Source organism: Lissotriton helveticus, chromosome 10 (genome assembly GCF_964261635.1).
Source record: "Lissotriton helveticus chromosome 10, aLisHel1.1, whole genome shotgun sequence".
NCBI classification, from domain to species: Eukaryota; Metazoa; Chordata; class Amphibia; order Caudata; family Salamandridae; genus Lissotriton; species Lissotriton helveticus.
In genome coordinates this window covers 361,940,591-361,961,276 of record NC_136071.1, presented here as the reverse complement: position 1 = coordinate 361,961,276, position 20,686 = coordinate 361,940,591, and the positions used below count along the sequence as shown (strand labels likewise).

The window sequence follows — 20,686 nt, the reverse complement described above, 5'->3', positions numbered from 1 at the left end:
AGTTTGAGGATGTTCTGGACTTTGGCAGAGAAGAATTGCGCCACATTGTTGCATCAGTGCCCTGAGGAATCAGGAATCGTGGGTGGATCTGGGACTCGTAATAATTCATAATAATCAAACAGATTTCTGTGAGGGATCACTAGATTAAGCTTGGTGGATTGGCATAAAAATCAAGGCCATTATTAGATAAAATTCAATGTAGTACATGAACTACCAAACCAAACTAGCATTACAGTTGAGAACAAATAGATTACCATTAAAAAACAATTACTTAAAAAGAACATTTACTTATCAAAATGGCACAAAAATAAGGTTAATCTGATGTTTGTAGAGACCAGAATGTATTACAAATGTGATGAGGAATTTTTAATCAAAACAAATGTTTTGGAAGTAAAGACGTGAACATCCTTTGTCCATGTGGAGCCATTGGTGCCTGTGTATTCAGCCTCTACCTTTTTCTGCGCTATTAGAGTTTCAGTTCCAGAGTTTGGCAAAAACATATCCCAGAATTCTTTGCACTACAAAAACTCAAAATGACTAGGGGCATGGCTTGGCCGGCGAGTATGGCGGTCGTGTAGAGCGAGAGCTCCGACCAGCCGTCCGAATATCCTGCTGCACATCCTGGCCCTGATCATCGTTTAAGGCATCACTGGCGGCGGATCTCTTCCCTGGTCTGGAGGGCGGCCTCCGGTGAGCACAGAGGCGACGGACCGACGCCGGGGCCCGCGGCGCGGCCCTGAGGTGAGGAGCGGCCCAGAAGCGTCCAGTGAGGCCTACGGAGCCGGGCCCTCAAGTTTGGAGGCACCCGGCTGGCTGCTACTGTGGGCTGCGTCGCTTAGCCCTTGGGAGCCTGACACAGCAAAAGACCATACCCCTCCCGGACGACGGCGGAGAGGAACTGGGACATCCGCCGACAGGCGCAGTGGCCAGGACCAGGAGGGGGACCGGAAGAAGCGGCCGAGATCGAGCCAGTGAGTGGGCTCGGATGATTGCGCCTCCTGGGTCCGCCCACGTGGAGAACCTGAGAATCTATGGGGCAGTGGCCAGTATTACAGGGGCGAGGCGAGGGTGCCGGGCAACTGGGCCCCGGGGGTCGGTACGGGCCCCGGCCCACAAAACACACGGAGCCAACGTTGGAGTGTGATCCTTGGCGTTAGTGTCAGCGCCATTGGGCACAGAGACTCTCCTGTCGGCCTGGGAGCCTGGTTTGGGGGCTGCCCTGTATTCAGTGAGTTGGTGGTGGAGCCCGACCGGCACTGAGGTCGAGACCGTTGGGCGGCTGGAAGTGGCGGCCGGCATTTGGTGGTGAGCCCCTGCAGGTGTGTGGGCCCAGCGCAGATCTGCGCCAGGACGACAACGCGGCCCCACTGGACCCATGCAGCCCGCCTGAGACCTGTCGTGGGTAGTGCAGAGGGAGCGGAGTGATGGCGGGGCATTGCATCAGCCGTGCAGTGGTGAGTCTGGGACGCCTGGTGCTTTGGGCCCCGGGGGTCGGTTCGGGCCCCGGCCCACACAGTATACAGCGCAGCCGTCTGAGCGGGAGCCCGCATTCATTTGCTGGCCTGGGAGCCTGGCTTGGGGGATTGCCCATAATCATCGGGTGTTGGTGGCGGCTGGACAGGGGGGCCCCTGCCCTAGGCGAGCGCCTGATGGACACTGACATCCCTGCCTTCCATTGATTGGACTGATCCGGGGACCCGGGCCCCACAGTCACTTCGCACATCCCCACGAGGCCTCTTTTCAACATGACACGCAGTGGAGCTGGGGGCGGCCAGAGCAAACAGGGGCCCATCGACAAGTTTATGGAGGCGGTTGGCCCGGGGGGCTCGCAGACTCCGGTACCAGACAATGCGGCACTGTTGGCGGCGATCACACAGTCAAGAGATGCTCTAGATGCAAAGATCGGGGCCGTTGGGTACGATGTCATGCTACTCCACCAGGACCAGCGGAATGCAGTAGAGCGTATTACGGGGACGGAGACACGCATCTCGGAGGTTGAGGGCGATGTGTCTGCCATGAAGAAAAGAATCCTGGCCCTAGAGAGGACGCAAAAGGGCCTTGTCATGAGGGTCGAGGACGCAGAGGGGCGTGCCCGGAGGAGCAATCTTCGCTTTGTGGGCTTTCCGGAAAATTGCGAGGGTAAAGACACAGAACGCTTCCTGGCTCAGTGGCTGGAGAGCTGGCTCCCGGAGAACGCTCTTTCACATTGCTTCGTAGTGGAGAGGGCCCACCGAGCGCTTACACAGAAACCCCCAGTTGGCGCACGCCCGCGACCTATTATAGCAAAGTTCTTGAATTACGCAGACCGTGACACCATCCTGCGGCAGGCACGACTGAAGGGTACACTGACTCACGAGAATGCTAATATCCTAATCTTCCCGGACTACACATGGCTGGTGCAGCAACAGCGCCAGTCGTTCACCGCAGCCAAGGCCCGGCTTCGAGGCCTCAAGCTACAATACGCATTGCTTTATCCTGCAAGGCTGAGGGTCACGTACATGGACCGCACATTATTCTTCGATACCCCTGAGGAGGTTTTTCAGGGGACTGATGAGACAGTGAAGATCCGGGTCACCACGGCGAAGGGCGGAGAATCGGACTCCTCATCGAGTGGTGTCGCCAGGACAGGTCTGAGAAGTCAGAGACGGCGACGTGGGATATCGCGTGCGAGCCGTGGCTCGCGCTCTGGATCGGCCTCCCGTGGGGGCACCCCCACGAAGGAAAGACAGGAGGAGGTGCCTTGACTGACATGGGACATGACCCAGCTATTTCTTCCTATCTGGAGATGATGATCAGGTGCAACATTACTCAGGCTGGGAGCCACACCCAGTCCGTTGGGAGGGAGGGAGCGACAGCCTAGTTTCTATGGGCTGCAGCTGGGGGATCCATTGGGAGGGTAGGTTCTTGGTCCCCAGTTGGGGATCAGGCCTTATGCCGACCGCGACAGGTACTTCCACGTTCGGGAGGTGCAGGGTGGGGGGAGGGGGGGCGTCTGGGGTTGGGGGTTGGAGGGGGGAGGTTTTGTTTGTGCTGACAATGCTGCTCGCTGCTTGCTTTAAAATGTGCATGCTGGGTATAGTTACCGGATTTCAGTTTGTTGATGCGATCCAATGTCTCACACTGAAGACGGGGGCGGCTAGCCCGAGGCATGATGCGAATCTTGAGTTGGAATGTGCGAGGGATGCTGGATAAAGAGAAATGGGGGGCGGTCCTTAAACATGCCAAGAGAACCTGGGTGGACATCATATTCCTACAGGAAACACACTTGCTAGGTACAAATGCTTTGTGCCTCCAGCGCTTTGGGTACACACGCACATACCATTCAGGATTCACCAGGGGCTCTAGAGGGGTGGCAGTTCTTGTCCATCGTAGAATTCCTTTTACTTAGAAACGCACATGGTCGGACACACAGGGCAGGTATGTCTTGGTGCAGGGAGAGATTGGGGGAGAGTCTGTTGTCCTTGGCAGCGTGTATGCTCCGCCGCCGCTGTAGTGGTCACTGGTAGAGAAGCTCATGTCCCTCTGGGAAGACATGCCAGAAGCCCTGTCCATTGTGGGGGGGGGACTGGAACGATGTCATAGATAGACTTTACGACAGATGGCGGAACCCAGCTGCAGTCCGCAACTTCGAGGGGGAAGGGGGTCCGGCCACCAAAGTGCAGGCGCTGGTCACGGGTCTTGACTGGGTGGACACCTGGAGGTATAAACACGGAGGTAGACGTGATTACACGTGTTTCTCTACGTCGCAGGACTCCGTCTCTAGACTAGACTATATCTTTGTCCCAAGGGTCCTGGCCAGTAGAGTGCAGTCGGCTGAGACTCTGCCACGAGCACTCTCTGACCACCCGCCGGTGCTCCTTACGCTGGATACGGGGCGAGCCAGACAGCCATTCCGGTGGCGCATGTCGGCCTGGCATCTGATGCAGGACACATATCGCGCACATATAACTATGGAAATAGAGCACTTCTTCACAGCCAACGTAGGTACGGTAGACTCCCCAGCACTCCTCTGGGAGGCCCTGAAGCCCACGATACGGGGGGGTGGACATTTCATGGTGCGCGGCGGTTCGTCGGGAGAAACGTGCGGACCTGGTGCGTTGTGAGGCAGAGATGGAGGAGTTGGAGCGCAGGGGTCGAGAGGATGGTGGCGGTCCCGCCAGACGGCATCTGGCACTGGCTCAACAGCAGTACTCTGCCGTGCTGCTAGACGAAGCGAGGCAGGCCTGGCTAGCTACACGCAGTCGGGTCTACCAATGGGGCGACAAGTCCTGTAAACTGTTGCACCGCCTGTGTCAGGGTGTCAAGCACGCCCATCCGCTTCCCCGAATAACGGGCCCCGGCGACACGCCCCTCCTGGAGCCGGCAGCGCTTGCTGAGAGTTTCGCAGACTACTTTGAGGCATTATAAGCACCCCGGGAGTGCCTGGAGGCTGAGATGGTCCAGCGCTTCATTGATGACCTTCCGCCGAAGGCTGTCACAGATGAGGTACGTGACCTCCTAGATCAACCCTTGACAGATGGGGCTTGAACACCCAGTGTTTGTGGCGAGGGGCTGCCCCCGGAAGCACTTCAAAATATGGAAAAGGTGGGCAGACTATCGGGGCTTGGACCTGGACCCACCGCCAGAGGACACTGCCCCCCAACTCTTTGACAGTTTTTACATTCTGAACTCACCTATGGTGACTTAGTGTACGTGGCATGTACTGTATATGTTTCACTTGTAGCGAGTCGAGCTAGCAGCGGCGCTTGGGGGGGTGGGACTAGTGGGGTGGAGGGGGGATAGTTGATTTCCCTTGTTCTTTTTTGATCCTTTGTTGCTTAAATGTAAAATGCTGAACTTGATATTGAGAAAATATGGTGGCAGTTGCCTCTGGATCTCAGAGCTGTGCATAAATATGTGTCTTCGGCCAATACAATTAGTTTAAAAAATAAATATGACTACCTATAGTTCTGGGGCCAAGTTGAACATAGTCCAGGATATTTTGGTGCACTCTGTGCTAGGGAGTCACACGTCCTAGTGCTCTCGCTCAGAGTCAGTTACAATGTCAAGTAACATTCTTCCCCTGTCACCAATATGCTCACATAGTTGAGAGATTCTCAAAAGGGCATCACCATAAAGTGAGAAGGAAAAGATTCTCTCCATCCTTCCTTTGGATATATTGTAACATAAGGTTAGAATTTAGACCAGTTACTAGACATTGAAAGCCCCAAACAATCTTATGATAGGCCATCTGCAGTGACAGGAGGAATGACAGCTCTTCTCCCCTGGATGTCTACCCTTTAATATGGTCAGCCATAGCACATAGTTATGGCACTCCTCTACTATGAGCACCCACTAATAGGCTAGGTGGCCCACTTTGGTCCCAAATGTCTTTTCCTAGGGCTGTGTGGGTGATTCCTAACACACTGCAATCAGAGAAAAAGGCCATGGCAATTAGCTGCGAGGCCCCCAAGGTCTCTCAGGCCTCTGGACATTTTCAGGGTGGGTTATTACAACCTCTATCTGCAGGCACCCTTATTTCAACCTCATTTGTGCCACCTAGGGTGTGCAGCTAGAGACTGGCATTTCAAATCAGGGCCTGAAGTCTGAGACAGTCCACTTTCCTGGCATTCCATGACTTCTTAAGTTGGCACATAGCCCAAACCCTTAAAGGATTTATTCATTGTATGTTCCATGCAGGGGTCCGACGTATAGACTCCAGCCTTCCCTCTTTCAAATTTCAACTGGAAAAGATGTCCTGCTCCGCAGTCACAGGAAGAGATGAGTTGCCTTAGATCTCATAGCAGCTTTATCAGTCCCTGAGATGCAATGCAAAGTAGAAGACACTGCAACGAAGTCCTTTACCAGGCACCTCAAGTAGGCCTTTTTTTATATTCTTCTGTTCCAGTCTGTTCTCTGTTTTGGGAGTGTTGTGTAACAACTATAAAAGGTTCAACTCTGAAGTGATTGGGATACTCCCCTAAACAAATCTAGCTGGAATCCCTGTGTATTCTTTTCCTATATTTCACTGCACTATTATCCAATGGGAAACATCCTTTACCCTGCATGCGTTACTCCATGTGCCATTACCCCGCATTTTTTACACCGCAAAATCTTTTACAATGCAGGGCTTTACACCGCAAACTATTGCAACGCATTCCCCAAAGTGAAGCCCCGGTGGAGTTAGAATAGTAAATTGTGTTGTAACGGGAAATGCGTTGTAATGGATTGCGTTGTGAAGCCCTGCCTTGTAAAATATTTTGCGGTGAAAAAACTGCAGGGTAATGACACGGGGAGCAAAAGTCTGTGGGTTAAGTGTCTTATTCCTACCTAATTCCCCAGGTGATCGTGTTATTGCAAACAATACCACAGAGTTCTGCATGCTACAAAATAAAAGCAAAATAAAAGATCTGAGCTGCTCTCTATTCAAACCCCTCCCAAAGCCGTCCCTCTTTGGCCCCTATATAATGAAGAAAAAAATCTCACCCTTCTTGGTTATATCTGCTAACTCCTTTGAGGTGAGAGACTCATCTCTATGAGACCACTTACATCAAAAGGAGGCATGTGTCATTTGTCCCTATTATCTGTTTTACCTGTCTCCCTCTCTTGCAGGAGGAAGTTTGAATAGCTATGAATATTTGTGAATCCCAGAGGGCTCTGACACAGTAAGTGGACTAAACGTACCAGTGCAGACCTGTAGCTTAAACACACAAATGTGACAACTTTATAAAAGTCACCTCTACACTGTACATAATAATACATATCTATTGCTAATAATGGTTTTTATGTTATTTAAAAAACTATTACCTAAATGATATTCCTACTTATGTCCTATCGGAAACATTGTATGTAAGGACTTAACCTTTTTTTAACATAAGCAAAATCACGGTTTACATTTCAGGTATAGGCGCTAAAAAGTTGAACTTAATTCGTCAAGGCCCTGCAGCAGCTGCCTTACACAGTGCTAAATCTGCCATTTATATGCAGAATAATACATAAAAACATGCCTTATGATTGTTCTTAAGCTCATTTTGTAGGTTTGCTACAAATGAGAGTATGGAACATTTCTCTGAAGGCTCACAATTTGAATTAGATGTTTAGGCAGCCTGGGCCAATTGTGGACCTTTTAAAGCTTACATATATAATTAGCAAATAGTCCTGCAGTTTTGATAGATTTGGTTGGACAGAAGAGCTTCAAATGTATTTCATATTTACTTCATAAATAGTCTTATTGAAGTCCTAAAGTGGTGTTCCAAAGGCTACATGACATTTGTATCTAAAATGGAATGTCTTCCCCTCATGAAATGAGCTAAAACTTCTTTATAATTACACAATTCCACCCTTATTTGGAAATATTCTTTGGAGGAGTGGCTTCATAAAATATATATGATTGTAGTATACTTGTGATAACTACACTCTGTTACCAACACCGTATCTTCCCATAGCTTCGGGAAAAACACTTATATCCACACTGGTGTTTTCTCGCACTGACTACTGCAATGCCCTCTTCCTCAATGCTCAAAAAAAGGTTATTTCCAAACTGCAACTAATACAAAATGCTTCCGCCAGAGTTCTATTGGGTATCCCCAAATACAGCTCTGTTTCTGGATATCTAGACCAACTGCATTGGCTTCCAGTTAGAAGTCGCACGAAGTTTAAGACCCTCTGTATTGTCTATAAGGCAATAAACAACACGGGCCCTAAATTCCTAAGAAGTTCTTTCAAACCTTTGGCAACCCCCAGAACATTACGTTCTAACACGGCTCACATGCTTCAGATTTCCAGAACTAGGAGAGTCAACTGGGGCGACAGATGTTTCACCATAGCAGCAGCGAAACTGTGGAACTCCCTTCCCTTCAGTATAAAGACTAGTCCATCTTTGATTGTCTTCAGAAAGCAGCTAAAGACTTGGCTGTTCTCCCAATGATACTACTTACGGATCACTCTTACTTATTGTCTCACTGTTTAATCACTGGTTATTTAGTTCTAGCCTTTAGCGCCGAGACACCCACGGGTAATTGCAGCGCTTTAAAAATTGCAAAAAATAAATAAATAAATAAACATAGGTCTGTTACAAAATATTCTCTCTAAAAAGTTGAAGTTGTCTCCTGAATGCAATCCTACAATGTTTCATCTTACTACTTTCAGAAGCTCACCAAGCAGATTTTTTCAAGTACCCCCGATTGCCTACTGTCAGCCTTTTTTGGATATTTCTATCAAATAACATTGCCTCTACATCTTCTCAGACTTGAGTAAAATGTTCATGTATGCATGCAGCTCATTTATTCTTAGTCCATCAAAAATAAAGGAATGTGTGCTCCTATTTGTAAGTTAACTACCGCTGCCTTTAAATCGTGCAGACTCAAAATGAATGCAAACAGGCTTGTGTCAATCTGCTATCATAAAGAACCATTTATTGACCTATCCATTCCTGCCAATCTTCATCTTATTTCGCTGCTGTATTTCACACCAAGGTCGCCAAAAGAAGAGTCAGCATATAGCTCACGGAGATCATCCCCAACCTTCTCTTAAATCACGCTCATCTGGTTTCTGATCATTGCATGGTAAGGAGGTCACACTTATTGTAGTTCATGAAGAGCTGTATGTGATTTTGAACTAAGGCAGAGTGGCACCCCTCATCCTCTTTGACTTGTTTGCCACCTTTGTTGCTGCCTGTCACTCTATTCTGATAGACAAACTGTGAAGGAGCGAAGGCGGGCCGTGTGAATGTAGGTGTAGCACTTAGCAAGGTGACAGGACAAGGTAAACACCAGGCTACTCAAAGCATATATCTGTGTCACAGAAATACAGAGGGCAGGAGACAGACGAGAACAAGGTTTGATCAAAATAAGGGATGTACTTATAAATTATAAGAGGTCTCTTAGTATCTTAGGGAAAACCCTTTGGACTGACACCAGCAGATTGCTCCTAATAGGAGCCCTACCGCGAAATAATTGTTGGCCCTGCTGTTATAGAGACAGTTTTACTGGTGCAAGGTAGATCTAGAGTGACAACACTGAGACATGTAAGAATCCAAAGGACCTGGGTGCAACTACAGAACGGAAACCAAGCTAGAGTTCACACTGTAAACGAATCAGTGGACCGAATATGGAAAGCAACAGTAAACCAGAGTGGAAAGAATAACCTGGTTACAAGACAGACAAGAAGAAAGAAGGCAGGGAAAAAACCAAGACAACGATTTATAAATCAGAGCTTCAGAATATAAGAACAGGAATCAAGAGCAGGCTGTACCCAGCAGGGACTGAAACAAATAATGTCCTGCTGGTACATGGAAACTGGAATCAGGATTCAGAACAAGGCCCGAACAGTAACTCAGAACAAAAACGTAGGAGCTCCCATTAACAACAGTTAAAGAACGAATTCTGAATGCTGAGGACATGTATAAATCCGTACTCCCAGCTTACAGCCACACAGGGTGACTGGAACTCTATCAGATGTGGGCTAGCTGCAGCACAGTGCAGGTGAGAGCAGCTAAACCCTCCTCCACCTCTCTGTCTGAAAGAGTGCACTGAAGTTCCAGAAAGCAACTATTAGGCAGACCAAAAATCCAGATTTGGACATGGATCGGATCTTGTTTCTGAACATGGCAGGAACTCATGCAAGAGAGCACATGGCGTACTAGAAATGGTAAGACAGAGTTCCACGTATAGCAATATTCATCAAAAGGCTCCTCTCCAGCTCTCACTCTCGGGTGAGGCATACATGTACCAAAATGCATTAGTGGTTGAAAAGAAAACCCTGAAATGGAATCTGCAGTTCATTTGATTTCCAAAAGGGTTTGTACATTTTTTGAAGGAACATTGAAGTGTAGCACAGGTTCCAAACAAGTAGTCATAACAAAAGCAGGCTCACGGAAGGGTTTTAAGAAGTGCCACCGATGGCAGGATTGAACAATAATGGCACAAGCTGCATTGAAAGGGAAGGACTTGAAATGGTTCACGTCTTTTTAATAGGGCGGAGTCAATCAATCACCATGCCTCCATTCAGATCTTTGTTTAAATCCTGACGATGTGGCATTCTGCAAGGGTCTTCACTGAGTCACACACTTTTCAGTCTTTATGTGGCTCCTTTAGCTAAGTTGCTCCAGGGCGATATGCAAATGACACAAATTATCCTAAGACTAAATAGACATAATGCCAGTGCTCAAAAAAAAAATCTACAAGATTAAACACCGTCAAATTGCCAACAATTACATTTGGATAAAACCAAAATTTTGATCATGGAAGGCTGTTCAAAGCCTTGGATCTCTAACTGGCAGATAGATGCCCTTCGCCAGTGTCCTACTCCAGTAATTGTTGTTGTAAGGAAACAGGCTTTTTGCAGGTCCCATCACTTTTTGTCCTCAGACTACTAGCTGCTGGTTTTTCGACTTTGAGAGTGCACTGAGGCCTACTAATCAGACCCCAATGTCAGTGTTCTGATCCTCTGCGAAAGGTATGTTGAATTATATGTCCCCAACTCGCAAGTACTGTTTTACCTATAAGTCCCTAATGTACTGTACCCAGGCCACCAAGGGCATGTAAGAGAGAGTGTCCAACCAGCGCTGCAGCACTGTTTGTGCCGCTTAGTGTGTGACAAAGTACAGAATGGCTCCCAGCCTGCCACTGTAGACTGGAAAGACAGTGTTTACACTGCAAGTTCGAGTTTGCCATTACCATTAATAGCAAAGCCACCCCCTCCTAAACAGTATATGTAGGTCTCCCCTAAGGAAGGTCTATAGAGACCAATGACAGGGAGCTGTATATTATTAAGATAGACATATAGGTTTAAATATAGCTTAGGAGCAAAATCCCTAGGGTTGTCATTTTGCTGAGGAAGGTTAGTAGCCCCATTGCCTAACACAGGGTTACAGGCTGGCATCCCAGCCTGGCTAACTTCTGAATGGGACTACCTAACTGGGTATTGTAAGGTATTACATTAATCGTGGCAATAAATCTGACTTGATGCCCAAGTCGAGATTTATGCCACTATTAAAGTTAAGCAACTTTTATGAAAGTTGCAACTCAGTGCCATGGCTAGTCCAGTGGCCTCACAAAGGCCTTGGCACACAGACAGCTTTCTGCCTGCCTAGGGAGATATGTGAACAATTCCCAGGCTCAGGCACAAAGTGCCGAGTGAGGTGTGACCTCTGCTTCCAGGAAGGCTGCTCAGGTGTTTATTCAAAAGGTGATCTTCAAAGGAGAAGTTGAAATTGAAGGGGCGCTTGTGACAACACACCTGAGCAAGATGCCTTTTGCTCCCATAGACAAGCTGGAGACAGGGACAGAGAAGGAAACATTTAGCCCTTAGGTAGCCACACACCCGGGATGGGCTACCAAGCTCCTCACAGTCAAGGAAAGGTTCAGGCATCTTGTGAGTGGCAGGAATATTGCACTCTGGGACTGAAAAGTGCAACACGTCACCAGACCTTTGTCACCAAGGAGGAGAGTACCTACTAGCCTATTGGTTAGTGACCACAATGTCCCCTTGGGACACTTTTCTGGGATATAATGGGCACCCCTTGCACCCTAAACTTGAGTACAATTTGGATTTGGAAAAAGGACCAAGAGAGGAGTGCCGGGCTGCCATTGAAGCTGTACGGAGAGAGGCTGCACTTTCAGAAAGACTGCACCTGTTACACTTTGGGCTAGTGAGATTGGAATGTGCCTGTGTCTCCTGTCTCGAGGGAAAGTTGATTCCTGGTCCCATCTCAAAGCAGTAACTCCAAGGGTCAGTTGGCTGGCCATGTGGAACAGCACCAGGGACATCAAAGCTGAGGAAGCCCAAACCGGCAAAGCATTAGCCCCTCCTGAGGGATCACCCCTGGTCGCTGCTGGGCATACCAAGAGACAAATCAAAGATAGTCAAATGTTGCACCCATGTCTACTGGACTCAGGAGTTATATCAGAGAGAGAGTTTATCACCCAAGATGGACACTACACTCCCCACCAAGGATATCCACTGACCAATGTGTTACAAGATTGGAAGCCCCGCCATAGCTGGCCTTCTACTGTCACAAAAAAGACATTGTGGGACCCAAAGTGCCACAGTCAAAGTCACCTCAACCCACCCATGGACCGAGTGAGCAACTGCACTTCACTCCCATCAACCACACAGTTCTAGAAGCATCATTGAGCATCTTTTCTGCCTACATCCCCAGCATCAGGACCACTCCATTGTCATCTATGGGGATCGTTTCCTATATGCTGGAACTGGACTGGAAAGGCTCTGGTGGCCAGGAAACTGTCCAAAATAAGCTTACTGGACTCCTAGACCTCCGCTCTTTTGGATATGGCCACCCAAGCCGGGTCAGCCTCACCAAACCAACTGTTTCAAACCATTGAAAAGTTTGCAAAGGTTTTGTTGAGCAATGTTTATTTGCGGTTGCATTCAAAAGTAGTTATTTCTTTAAAATTCTCTATCTACTGAACCCTTTCGGTGGATTTTGATGATCAAAAACTCTATAATTTAATAAAAATATAGTCTATGTTTATACATTTTTTGTGTCTCTTTTTTGTTGTGTGGCTTTCTTTTGTACATTTTACACTGCAGAAAGAATCTGGTTTCTTCACCCCATATTACAAGCACTAGAAAACAGATCTTATGTCGAGGCCTTTGCTGATTTGCACTGCCTGAAAAAGAAACCGTTATCCATGCTGTTTTAAATTACATAGTAAGTGCCGTAAACGTACAATCTTATGATTGAATGATTTACTCATCATACTGATCCCTTTGTATACCCGTTCATAGTGTTTTAGTAACTGTTTTTCAAATTTTATGAAGTTTAATTCTGTATTTGTTTGTTTTTTTGCTCTGATTTTTACAGCTCAGTAGAGCTGAATAAAGTATTTAATGATGATGATGTGTGACATTCTTTTTTTCTTTTTTTGATGATGTGTGACATTCTTATTCCGTTGCTTGGTGCTGTTAAATGCTTTACACACAGTTCCTTGTTTAGCCTTGCTACTCAAAGCCACAGCTATCCAGGCTTAAGCTCAAGGCTTACAAATGAGCCTGACTGGACCCAAGATAGGTTTTGCAACGGTATACCACTATAAGGCCCCACATCCATGTCATATAATACACCCAGATCCCGTTATAAATCTTCAGATCTTGTTTGGAGAGAACTTGTTCTTTCTCCACCACTGTGCTCTGCCACATGTTTTCCCTATTCTTAGGAAAGTCCATCCTTTTGTGCCAAAAATGGAACCTTACCCTATAATTCAAGCTTGGTTGGCTTCCACTTATTTATGCTAATGTTCTTTTCCTTGGCCTTCCATCTTATGCACTGCAACCCCTTCAACTGGTGTAGAATTGTGCAGCTCGGATGTTTCTAGGACTTTCCTGTCAAATTCACATATCTGTACACTTAGATCACTTTATTAGCACACACTGGAAAATATATCATCTTCAAGAGTCTCTGTATCAGATTTAAAGTGCTTTATGATAATGTCCCTGAATTTCTCAAGCTTAATTGTACTTGGTGATCGCCTTCAGAGCTTGAAGTTCCTCATCTTACTGTCGCCTTCAAATTCCGTAAACAAAGAAAGTTCATCAAGGATTCAGATCTTTTGCCTACAAAGTAGCAATCAAGTGGAACTTTCTCCCTCTGGAACTGAGAACCCAAACTAATTTGGTATGCTCTAGGAAAGATCTAAAATCATGATTTTTTTACACAATAATCTGTGTAATTTGCTCACATTATTAATGAACAAATAACTAAATGTCTCTCAGTGCCAGGATGCCTGCTGGTAATCGTCTGCTCTACAAATATAATAAATAAATAAATGTTGCCGTAGTGTCTCAGTAAACAAATACCTGGATGTCTTATGAAACCCATAAATTCATCAACCATGAAATCAATCTGAGACTCACAATGTTGGTCAATCATTCCATTCCAAACCTACCTGTACACTCTGGGTTCTGGCGACATTGCTTCATTTGCCCTCCCTGGCAGGTGCAAATTTGACAGTTCACCTTCACCAGCTGTCCAGGCCAGTAAGTGACACCCTCCACCTCACATGGACACTCTTCTGGAACCACACAGTGCTGCTCGCTGTCCATTACTAGCCCATTTGGGCACCAACATCCTAAAGGGAGAGAAAGTCTGTGGTTACAATAAAAAGCAAACTACTCGAGACTTATGGAATATACCCCATATGCTTACACTGCATTCTGAAAGCATGCATCGGCAATCCAGGCCTTTTAGTGGATGCAAAATCGTGCATTTCAAGATTATATATGAAAGATACACTGCCTGGAAACATACATCTTTTCATCTCAGGAAGGAGTATTGAGGCTGTACCTCAAATAGAGTATACCCATATGCACTTTTAGTAGAGATTATAGATTAAAGACTAGAGCTAGAATTGCCTTTTCTGGTAAGAATCAACACTAGAATATCTGCACATCCATGGGCCATGCATACAAATTGTTATGGGAAACAATAGAGTAAACTAGCCTTGGGCTGGAATACTATTGAATGCGTATAGACTAAAACCTAGCAATGGAATAGAATTGCTTAGGATAACATGTAAATAGCCCATCTAAACATGCCCATGAGGTAGAATACCCAAGAAAAATCATACACAAGTGTGTCTTATCACACTAAACACTGGAATATCTTAGGCTACAATTAGAATACCAAGCCTAAACATGTCATGGGCTAACAATCCACCAGCATTGTGATTGACCTGACATCTCTTCCTTAATGAGAAGGCAGAATATTTAAATATAACCATATGTTAAAGCCCCATCAATATCTTTTGACTAATATGCTTGAAAAATAAAACAGTGGTTTGGATCTTCCAGAATGCCCATAAGGTAGAAATGTCAATCACTCTCATGGCAAGAAAACTCTATCATATAATCCTTCAACATGATCATAGGCAAGGGCCATTAATAAACAATGGTCTGTAATCCCTCACCATACCCATAAGCGAGCAATGATATACCAACAGGGACTAGAATATGCCCTTGTGGACCTACACTATATAATCTAACAACGTGCACATGAGCATTTCATGAGTCATTGACATTGGCTTCAACGCATGATGTGACAAACCTCACATAGCCATGCATATCTGTAACAACATCTAATACTGTAATAATAGACTCATAACGCACATGGTTGCATTTCAAGTTGGCCAACAGAGGAATGACTCACCCTGCAGCCATTAGGAGAAGCATCCTTTCACCTGCCCTCCCACAATCCCATTTGTGTCATTTATAACTTGACAGTGGATAATCCTAGTTAATGGAAGTTAGAGCTGTGATTTTAGTTTAATAGGGAGAAATATATTCAGAAAATAAGTTTGCCAAAATTCTGGTAAACAGAGTTCTGAGATCGCTGGATTAACTCAAACAAATTCTGTAGCCCTTTTGGTTGCGATCCAAGTGGAGGAATCCTGTAGATCAGTGGTTCACTGGGATCTGCGGAGATTACTCAGGAAGCCTGTGATTGTTTAGAAAACTAAATAATATTAACAGATTATTAAAGTGTATGTACATAAAGAAGCAAAATAGAAAATTGAAAACTATCAAATGTTCTGTAGTGTTATGGAATCTGAAACTGGAGGCTAAAAAGTAAGTTGGTGTCCTCAGATTGTTTCGTGGGAGCAGTGCTAGAATATATTATGGATTATGTATAATATGCAACTATGAGGCTATTTAGATTATCCAGAATTGCCAGGCGCACAGCCAGAGTATCCGTAGAGTAAGTGAGTAAATTTTCAAGTAGTGGGTATAGGCAATGAGGCGAATGGTAAGTCCTCACAACCGTTCAGGGATGGACCAAGATTGGCCCATACGGAACATGAAAAAAACAACAATGCCCCTGCACTATACAAATGGATATATGATTAAACGGTTCTTAGTTTTGTCAGTCAAACAAACATTAGAGCACCACCAAAATTAGTAGACACTTTCAACATTCAGTGAACAAGTTGGACAAAATTGAGGTGTCAATGCGTTCCGTTGTTGGTGTGATAATTCGGTTTATTGTTCCTACATATGGGCCAACACGTGTTTCATCGCAGGGAAACAGACTGCGAATCTTCAGGGCCTCATGGGTGAGGGGCATAAACACATCAGTTTAGCCGTATTATGTAGTCATGTTTCCTGACTTTCTCAGCACTATATGTAATGAAGAAACTTCATAAGACCTGATGAGTCTCGTTTTCAATAAAGTGTTGTTTCAACCGGGAGGAGAGAAAAACAGTTTGCACAGTAGTCGCAACGCTGTTTTCATAAGAGGCAAGGCGGGTACACCTCCTCTTAGTCGAACTCCCTCTTGTGTTTCCCGGCGCCCATGAGGCCCTGAAGATTTGCAGTCTGTTTGAAAGTGTCTACTAATTTTGGTGGTGCTCTAATGTTTGTTTGACTGACAAAACTAAGAACCGTTTAATCATATATCCATTTGTATAGTGCAGGGGCATTGTTGTTTTTTTCATATTATGGATTATGAGTGACCTCAATTGAATTTAAAAATGCTCCCCCTTTCTCATTAAAATTAAAATTTTGATTTTCATGATATTTGTTTGTAAATTTTATAAGATGTTTCATTTGTGTATTTGAAATTGCTTAGGCCAAAGGCCCCATCTTCTGGTGATGTGTCAGTGGGAGGGGGATTCTGGATTCCATTGATTCAGTGGGGTTCCCTCGATTTAATTAATGATTAGAAGGGAGTATACAAAAATCAAAAGGTTAAGAGCTGCTGCTGTGTGAATCTTGTGTTGTCCTTTTAAAGCGTTAGAAGTCTATTACCTAGCCTTCTGTTAAAACATTGACTCTGCTTAGTCTCAAACTCTGCCTTTTCACTCCCATTACAATTCCTACCCTCTCTCAGCTTTTTAGGGTTCTGCTACTGGCTTTATAACACCCCCGTCCATCTTAATAGGAAAAGGGTTAACATATTCAACACCCTTGCTAAGGAAACATTGTTATGAAGTTACTCTTCCAAGTTTTCCCTGAGCAAGACTTATCACATAACCTTTTGTTCTAAATCCCTACATCTGATACAATACGTTCACCTCACTAGTGTATTTTTGTCCATGAGATATTTAAATGACTATGTCTCTGTCCTTCCCTCCTCTCTATCAGATTATAATGATGCAAAAACAAAAGTTTTTAGTTCAGATAATGCACCATCCTGGTAAGTACCTCTGCTCAAGGTTTTCTCCAAATTGTGCTTAATGTTCTAGGAATGTGGGCCAATATAACACAATATAATTAATGATTGATTACATCATATTTTCCAGTACATCTAAGATTCTAATTACAAACTGGAGGCTTGGTCCAGAAAGGTACATTTACACATTTGTGTAAGTTTACGATTGTTTGCTATTCACAAAAGTATTTTATGAGTAGTATCTTAAGGACTTCTGAGTCTCTGCACATAAAAAGATAGGGCAGTCCTAACTTTTTTTATGTGGAGGTCCCGCAGTCGTAAAGATACTACTTGTAAAATAAGCTTTGTAAATAGCAAGCAATCATAAACTAAGTGTAAGTTTACCTTTTTGAATCATGCCCTGGGATTTCGAAATCCAGAGCCGGACTGGGAACCCAAAGCAGCTGTGACAATTTTCTTGGACCAACCCCTGGGGAAGTCCTGCCTCACCCCGGGAGGCTGGATATTGCACTATTGCTGCAAAACCAACCGTCAGTAACAAAACCAGCACTCAACGCTGCAAAAGCAGCCCAGCCTCCCGGGGAAATGCTCGAATCCAGGTATGGCCAGTCAGGCTCTGTCAAAATCCGACCTCTGTGAACAACTGTTGGCAGAGGGATCAGGGTTATGCAGTAGCTATCAGATCCCCAATGTTTTCCACAGACAGATCAAACCTGCCAAAATGTATTGATAGAGAAGTCCCTGATAAAAGCCAAAACATGTAGAATATGGTAAGCTAATGTTGATTCCGCTCGTTGATCCTCATTTCCAAGTAAAAACAACTTTCAATAGGATCTATTTATTGTACATGATAAATAACTCACCCATGGATAATGATATCCAGTTGGTGCGTAAACAGCCTATTCTTCTTTGACCTACCCAGAATCAGGGCCTTAGAGCTTATAATGCAGAGAAATGATAATACCAGGACTTTACTTACTGTTCACTTATTGTTCCCACTTTCCCTCTCTTTAGGGAAAGAGATTTCAAATTGCGTCTTAGCTTTTTGCACCATTGCTGAGCAAGTTTTTTAAGGATTCCATAATAACACGAAGGCAAAGGAAGGTCCACAGTCTTTAGTTTCCCTCAACAATGACATTTCTGCAAATCCGAGTTACATGGGGTAAATTCTGGCTTCACAGAGATTAGCATTAATTTTGAATGTTTGTGTGACAGTTATTTCCTGGCATTCTGGCACTGCAAATAATGTGCTAAAAGTCTATGACAGCCACTCCTAGGTGGGATGTTTACAGGGAACAGTGTGTCAGATACAGAGCTCGCAAAGGGAGAGAGACTGGTAAATACTAGTTCTAAACTGTCTTTCTCCTCAAATCAGCGCCAAGACACCCTAGGGTACGCAAGCGTTTCACAAAAATAAAAAACATAACATAACATAAAAGCTTTCGCCTAATCTCATTCAAACAAACCACATACCCAAAGTTCATGAGAGCCCATCATTTCATCATGGCCTCAGGATTCTAAACTATATGGTACTGCATACCAGCATACTCTACCACCCCCGAACACAGGCTCCAAGCACTACCACACATCACTATGTCCCAAGGAACTGTACCCCACCACACTCCACCAGTTGATGTGACACTACATTTTCCTCCATCATACTAGAACACACTCATCAATCACTACCAAAAACCGTAATGTAGCAAGAATCCCTTGAACCCCAATGGAAACAATGGTAATGCCACTCTGCGCACATGTTGGGTAGTAAAAGACAAGATTGGAGGTGGAATGAGCAACTCAAGCCCCCATGCCCCAGTGCCGCCTCACCTGCTACACCATTGATAACTAAGTCCCTAACTACACTTTATCATCAGCCACCACTCACTAGCACACTCCACCATAACAAACTTCAGGTTACACCAAATCCCACAAATTCCTCAAACTACCTATGGTATTTCAGACTTCACACTCCGCTGATTGCTTCCTCTGTACTCCTGATTTCCCACTCTATGCTCCCAATTTAGAAATCCGCTCTACTAACCTCATATTTTACATTCCTAAGTCTACCAATCCGCTGTTCTGATGCTGGATTTACATAATATCTTAATTAAAAGTCTAGTAATATTGACCATTTACATAGCAAACAACACATACAGAATGGTTTTAGGGTAATTCTGATACTAGGTTATGGTCATAAAATGCAATGGCACTCACTTTAATAGACTTGCAGGATGATATGCACAGAGTAGGCATTCAATCTTCATACGTGTGGATTGCAGACTACACAGAGTCTGTTGATTTATCTTACCACAGAATTTATTGAACAGGCTCATCAAGACAACATTCTCACATTTAATTAGCTGGATTTCCTTTTATCTCTATTTGCTCTTTCTTTTGATTCATGCCATGTTCCTACCCTTACTACATTTCTCACTCCATTGCAGGTTGAACAGGTTTCGTTACAAAATTCTCTGCCATTCATTACAACCTTTCAACTGGCTCAAACTCTAATATTCATGCAGGACTGCAGGGGGCCAACTACACCTACATCATGTACCATCTGATTTTATAGAAGCTTTAACTTAGCCAGTATAAACCAAATGGTATATGGTAATATTACTGGCAGCCCAAAAGTACTAATGTGGGGGCAAACTCTGCTCCCAGTGTGGCAACCCTATCTTGGGCTTATTTTCAAGTGACACATACTATAAGGTTTACAAATTAAAATGAAAAATGTCTAGTTATGGAAACATTTCACAGATGACATGGGTATATTGGGTCAGAAAGAGTACATTACAATTGCTCACTCTATGGAAATAAACAAGTAGTAGCATAAGTGAAGAAATCCCATTATTAGCCAGTTAACAGGAATTAAATAGCCAACAAGGGTTAGAATATTTTTGTGTCAAAGCCAAAGCTCTCTCCTACCACCTAAAACATGTTTCTTTGAGGTGACTTACTTTCTTGTCTCCTGAAGAAATATATTTTTTGAAGGAGTGTCTTCGTGGCTACTAATTGTTTCTTAAACTCATCTACAATTAAAATGTTGCAGTCCTAGGACAGATGCTCATCAATGACGTTCTGCAAGTGCCTTGCTGTATATAATGTATTTATATATGTAAGGGGTATGGGTCCCTTGATTTCTATGCTATAGGATCAAAGCTATAGCTCACTGATGAGGCCTATAGTAGGCAGTAACCAGTCTTGGATTGTTTATGGTCCCTTTCGGAGGGGGCCTCGTCTGGCAACTTGGGATGTACTGTTCCTCCCATCACATTTTGAGTGTATCATGTAACACCCCTAGTAGCCAAGGGTATGTCTGGACGTAGGTCCCTTGCTCTGTGTGCCATAAGATCCAGGTCACACCTCACTGGTGAGGTATAATTCGGCTGAAAGCAGCTCAGGATTGCTGGTGATCCCTTCTGGAGGGGGCTTCACCTAGCAGTTCAAATGGACTGCTACTTTTAGGAGCATGGTCTGTACTGATTTGTATAAGACAGGCCTTTGTCTAAAGTGGCACAATGGGTGAAAAACTGTAGGTTGGAATGCTACCTGAGTGATTGCTGGTGGTTAGACTTG

The 20,686-nt window shown here is 44.8% G+C and overlaps 1 protein-coding gene across 1 annotated transcript in view; it reads right to left on the bottom strand.

Annotated features, from left to right (window-relative positions):
• Positions 1-20,686, bottom strand: part of LOC144784018 (SCO-spondin-like) — a 1,726,865-nt gene that overhangs the window by 1,290,751 nt on the left and 415,428 nt on the right. The window contains exon 37 of the mRNA XM_078662721.1: positions 13,887-14,069. Coding sequence (XP_078518847.1) covers positions 13,887-14,069 — 183 coding nt within the window. The remainder of the gene's footprint in view (positions 1-13,886; positions 14,070-20,686) is intronic.